Genomic DNA, 6,324 nt, shown 5'->3' with positions numbered 1-6,324 from the left:
CACTTTCTCCCTGGCTAAGTCCTCATCTGTCTCTGATCTGCCTGGTGTTTCTATTCTTGTCACTGAGATGATGAGGAATGGGGTTTGAGTGCTAATGCCAACAGACAGAAATATGGAGCTGACTTGTTTACGTAGAGAAAAACTCATATGGGGCCATCGAAGCAAACATGTACCCTCATCTCTGATACTCCCAGAAGGACTGCAAGAAAAAGACATTGCAATGAGGGAGAAAATTGGAGGCTTCTATTCTTTTCCCATGTGACCCAAAATTTCTACCCCTCCTTCTGTCTGACCAACATTCCTGTCCCAGGGAAACAGGGGGGAGGATGATAGGATGGTTGTCTGTCTCTGCCAGACTTGTAATCCTGAAGTGTTTGGGGGTCGTCCACTGGCTGAAAACGTGATCTGCCCTAGTGGCATGTTTATCTGCAGCAGTAATGGGCTGCACCATCGGTGTAGCTGCCCTTATGAAGAGCTACACTCTCTTCATTCAATTGATGCCATTCAAGGGGACTACAAACTTTTCTCTTTCCTTATTACTTTCCTGCCTTCCCTTTTCTTTAACTTTCTTTGAATCTTTTTAATCTTCTCCATTACAAATGAGTTATTTTCTTATGCACAGCAAGTCTCACAGCGATGGTCTGTTTGATCGGTACCAGAGCTTGCGGCAAGAAGGTCGAATGTGCGACATCATTCTGGAAGCCGAAGGCAAACAGTTCCCAGCTCATCGCACCTTGTTAGCTTGCTCCAGTGACTACTTCTGGTCACTATTCCAGGATCACACTTTGGAGTCAAGGTCTCGGACTGTCAGTCTACCAGCTGTGTCCTCAACTGGCCTGGAACTGGTCCTGGACTTCATCTATACTTCATGGATCTCGCTATCTCCTGCCACTTTGGAGGACACATTGGAAGCTTCCTGCTACCTGCAGGCTACCCATGCTTTGCATCTCTGCACTGAGTACATCTCAAACAGTCTCACTCTGGATAACTGCTGCTTTTTTGCCAATGTGGCTGCTCGTTACAGCCTCTCGGGTGCACTTGCTGTCACCAATCGTTTTATCGCAAAACACATGGCAGGACTCCTGGGTGCCAACGGTGACAGATCTGGGCTTCTGGAGCTAAACCTTGACACTTTCCGAGAGGTGTTGGGGTCGGATGAGATACCAGGGGTAAAGGAAACAGCACTGCTACAGCTAGCTCTGGACTGGTTGTCCTGCAACCCTTTACCTGCCTTGGGAAGTAACTCTTTACTCAGTCGTGTTCGTTTTGGCCTGGTGCCTCCAGAAGATCTGACCCGTCTGAGTTCCCTCAACCCACCCCTGCGCACTCCTTTCATTCACAGCTTGGTACAGAAAGCCCTGCATTACCACTTGCATGTACCTCTCCAGCCATTAATTCAGACTGTCCATACAAGCTTGAGAGCCACAACCAAGACGGTACTCCTGGTAGGAGGAGGTGCCGAAGCAGACCGACCACAGACCCAAATTGAGAGCTATGATCAAGAAAGCAGGAAGTTCCATGTTCTGCCCATTGAAATGGTAAAGACCCTCCAGTACAATGGGGTTTGTGTGGTGGGAAACTTCCTCTTTGTGCTTGGAGGAGAGGTTGTAGAGGTGGATGGGGAGAGTCAGAAGACAGCAGTGATGACAGTGTCTGACCAGGTGTGGCGCTATGACCCTCGATTTGAACGCTGGGAGGAGATGGAGCCACTGTTACAAAAAAGGGCACAGTTTTCCTGCTGTGTGGTGGATGGTGTAATCTATGCCATAGGAGGACGAGGCCAAAGAGGAGATCCCACCCTGTCCTCAGTGGAGAGATACAACATGAGTGCAGGGTGCTGGCGTAGTGGAGTGTCCTTGCCCCAAGCTGTCTATGGACAAGCTTGTGCCACAATCGGCAGAGGTATCTACATCTCTGGTGGCATCCATGGCAGCCAGACGGAGAGTAGCAGAGAAGTGTTGTTTCTTAACACTTTTGATGATAATGTCTGGGAGAGACGCTCTGCTATGTCTATCGCCAGATTTGGCCATCAGATGGCAGCCATTAACGAGAGACTCTATGCCTTCTTAGGGATGTATGAACCATTTTGTGACATCGAGTGCTACAATCCTGAACAAAATCAGTGGACACGACTGAAACCTCTTCTGCAAGATCGCTTCTGCTATGGTTTGACAGTCACACCAAGTGGATTTGTGTTGATGTTCGGAGGTAGAAAGTGGCGAGAAGGACAGGAAGTGTGTGTTTGTGATGTGCTGGAGTACGACCCTGAATACGACAGCTGGAGGAAAGTGTGTAAGCTGCCACATCCATTATGTGGGACTCAGTGTGTTCAGATGAGTCTCCAAGAACTGATAGAGACATAGGAATCTCCCATAACCCCCAACGTCCATATACACACAGAGAAGTCGGAGAGTTTCCACAGCCTGAGTAGAAAAGCTGAAGAATGATCAGTCGGTCCAAACTTGGTAGACTTGTGGAGGGTAAAAGATCTATGCAGACAGAATGGATTCTGACCTTCAGGATGGTGAATCAGAAGAATCTTGGCACCGGAGGCAGTGTGCTGTAAAGCATGAGCGCAGTGGGAGGTCATACTGACAGAGCGAAAAAGACAAGTGTCCTGGGAGTTCTGGAGTTGTCAGATTTTCAATCCTTAACAATGCACTGAAAGAATCAGACACCGATCAAACTGTAAAATCAGGACTTTCTGAAGCAGGTGTATGACTTAAACACAGACTGGAAATTTGGCAATATAGATAGAAAAAAATGAAGCTTCGTGCCAGACAGAGTAAGGTGGCTTACATAGAGAAAAGGATGTCAGAACAGAATAGACACATAAAAATAAGGTTGAGGCATAAAATAGTATTGAGAACAAGGTATTTAAAAGCACTTTAAGTTAATTAAAGGTCTCTGAGTGTGTGTGGGATAAAAAAATAAAAGGGGGAGATAGATTTAGTTCTTTCAACTAAAAAAACATGTCAGAACTCGTCGTAGAAAGTTTTCCACTATTCCTGATGACCGAAATAATTAAAATTCACTAGTTGTTTAAGTCGTTAATACGATATGATAAATATCTTGCATGTGTCACTTTTTTGAGTCCTACAACAAAAATATCTTCCATCCAGAATGTAATGAAAGCCATTGAGAAATGTACACAAGAAAAGTGCCTGAATAAACAGGTGGAGCGTAACACGGTCCCTGGAGCTTTCACTTCATTCAGTGTAAATCATTTCTGCTTTGTCATAATGAGCTTAAAATAAATGAAATAAGTAATAAGTGGATTTAAAAGCAAAAGGCATGGAATGGAGAGAACGAGCACGAGGCTGTGGTAATTAACACAAAGCAGAAACACTGGGGATGTCTGTATGCTAGGATACAGAAGATTAGCTGAAGGAGGCCTGAGAGGAAGGGTGTGTATAAAGAAAGTATAAAAATGTTCATGATAGTTTAGAGAGAGGCAGAAAGGCAAAAAGGGTCAAATAAACTCACAGTTAGGAGCTGGAGCTTTCATGGATGACCAGTTCTTTCATTTTTTTAATGCTTTATATGAGGTTGTGAAGCTTGGAGTTGGTGCAGCTGGTGTGGCTCAGCAAAAGCATCTGATTTTGTTTTTTCTACAAGGACATAAAGACACCAACGTGTGTCCTGTTGTCATGCTGTTGCGGGAAAGAAAATGTCACGTAAACCGGGGTGTCGTAGGGATAAAAAGCCCCGAATGCAGGAGAGCTAAATACAACAGATTTATTAAACATAAAAGAAACAAAAAACAAACAAAACTGAAACCAAGACTGAGCCACACGAAGAACAGACAAACAGACAAAACAAAGACAAGGATTCCACGCTGCCAAAGGCAACACGGCACGAATAAATACGGTAGACAATTAGACACATAAGGGACAGGCGTGCTGAGGCGGGAAGGAATAGACAAGGGCGGGGCAGACACGTGAACACAAAACGTACTGTAAACAATAAGCACGTAGCAAAATCCGGGTTAGATCGTGACAGGAAACTTGGGATGAAGCACAGTTACTGTCACCACCTTAAAGCTGATTATTTTCCTATTACATCTTTATGTGATTTATTTCTTTTAATAAGTAATGTTGTTTTTAACCGTTTATAGTTACCTTTATTGTTGTGTTAGTTTCATATGAAGCAATAGTATGATGTGCTGTTGTAGAAAAGTAATCAACTTTGTTGTAGTAACAGTGACTCTGCTTCATCAAACCACCCTGGTGTTGATTATTGTCCTAGAACAGCACCCCATACACACACACACACACACACACCCCATACACACACACACACACATACACACACACACACACCCCATACACACACATACACACACCCCATACACACACACACACACACAAACACACACACACACACCCCATACACACACACACACACCCCATACACCCATACACACATCCCACACACACACACACACCCCGTACACACACACACACACACCCCATACACACACACACACACACACACCCCATACACACACACACACACACACACACATCCCATACACACACACACACACACACACACACACACACACACCCCATACACCTACACACACATCCCATACACACACACACACACACACACACACCCCATACACACACACACACACACACACACACACCCCATTCACACACACACACACACACACCCCATACACACACACACACACACACACACACACCCCATACACCCACACACACATCCCATACACACACACACACACCCCATACACCCACACACACACATCCCATACACACACACACACCCCATACACCCACACACACCCCATACACACACACACAAATACACCCCCCCCACACACACACACAAATACACCCCCCCACACACAAATACACCCACCCCACACACACACACACACACACACACAAATACAACCCCCCCACACACACAGATACTCACCCCACACACACACCACACTACATATACACACACAAACCCCATACACACACCACATACACACACACTCCATACACACACACACACCTACACACACATCCCACACACACACACACAAATACACACCCCACACACACACCCACACACACACAAATACACACACACCTCATAAACACACACACACACACAAATACACACACACCCCACACACACACACACACACACAAATACACACACCCCACACACACACCCACACACACACAAATACACACACACACCCCATACACACATACACACATAAATACACACACACCCCACACACACACACAAATACACACACCCCACACACACACACCCACACACAAATACACACACACCACACACACCCCACACACACACTCGCACACTCACACACACAGACAAAAGTGGTTTCACTACCTCAATAAGAAGTACCAGATCTAGCTAAAGAATCAGTACAGAAGACCACAGTTTCATGAAGAAAATTTTATTGACTTTAACCACGTGGACCTCAAAACTGGAGAAACGAATTGATTTCCTAAATAAATAAAACTGCCTTGTAATAATAGCGGCACATAATACTGGCATTTCCAAACGACATGCCTAATTAGAACAAATAATTATTTGCAGAAACATCATTGTAGATTTACTAGATTGGTCTGTATTAAGTGTTTATATTAACTTGTTTTTTTTGTTTTTTGTTAAACTCAGAATTATGTCATATTGCAAAAGTATCTGCACAAGTCCAATAAAAACGAGCTTCAGGTCCAAAACAGGCAGTCGAGAAGAAAAAACCAATCTAGTAATTCCAGTCATTTCCACGAGCGAACGCTGTGCCGTGTCTAACATAACCTACATAGTGCTAATGGTGTTATAACTCTTGTTATTATTATTATTATTATTATTATTATTATTATTATTATTATTATTATTATTAAATGGTCACATGACTAAATCAAGTACATCGGTTTAATTCAGATCCAAGAAAATTCTGTTCTACTTCAGTGGCTTTTCATGAGGGTTATTAATTATCTTTCACACATCAGTAATGTACATTATAATACACATACAGCATCTTATTTTACATTAAACTCCAATCAGAACATTCACAAAGATTCTTTTTCTAAAAAAAAAAAAAAAAAAAAAAAAAAAAAGCACAGGAAACGTTCATCAGACTTCATTCAGCACTCGTGTGCAATAAGAAACCAAACAAACAAACAAACCAAAACTTGTACAGTATAAAGTGTAAGAATGGATCTGAGCCATGCAGTAGAAGAATATAAGATATATATAATATATTTATATATTTACACAAATGAAGCTGGGTAAAAGCGAGCGCTGATGAACAATAAAATT

The 6,324-nt window shown here is 43.3% G+C and overlaps 1 protein-coding gene across 1 annotated transcript; it reads left to right on the top strand.

The window, feature by feature from the left end:
* The first annotated feature begins 291 nt into the window (after positions 1 to 291).
* LOC132840206 (kelch-like protein 34) lies at positions 292 to 3,186 on the top strand. Its single transcript, XM_060861692.1, has one exon. The coding sequence runs from the start codon at positions 600 to 602 to the stop codon at positions 2,361 to 2,363; it is 1,764 nt and encodes a 587-aa protein (XP_060717675.1). The 5' UTR covers positions 292 to 599; the 3' UTR covers positions 2,364 to 3,186.
* Positions 3,187 to 6,324: the final 3,138 nt, after the last annotated feature.

Source organism: Tachysurus vachellii, chromosome 25, assembly GCF_030014155.1.
Source record: "Tachysurus vachellii isolate PV-2020 chromosome 25, HZAU_Pvac_v1, whole genome shotgun sequence".
In the NCBI taxonomy this organism is placed as follows: Eukaryota; Metazoa; Chordata; class Actinopteri; order Siluriformes; family Bagridae; genus Tachysurus; species Tachysurus vachellii.
Note: the sequence above shows the minus strand (reverse complement) of the source record. Positions and strands in the feature narration are given on the sequence as shown.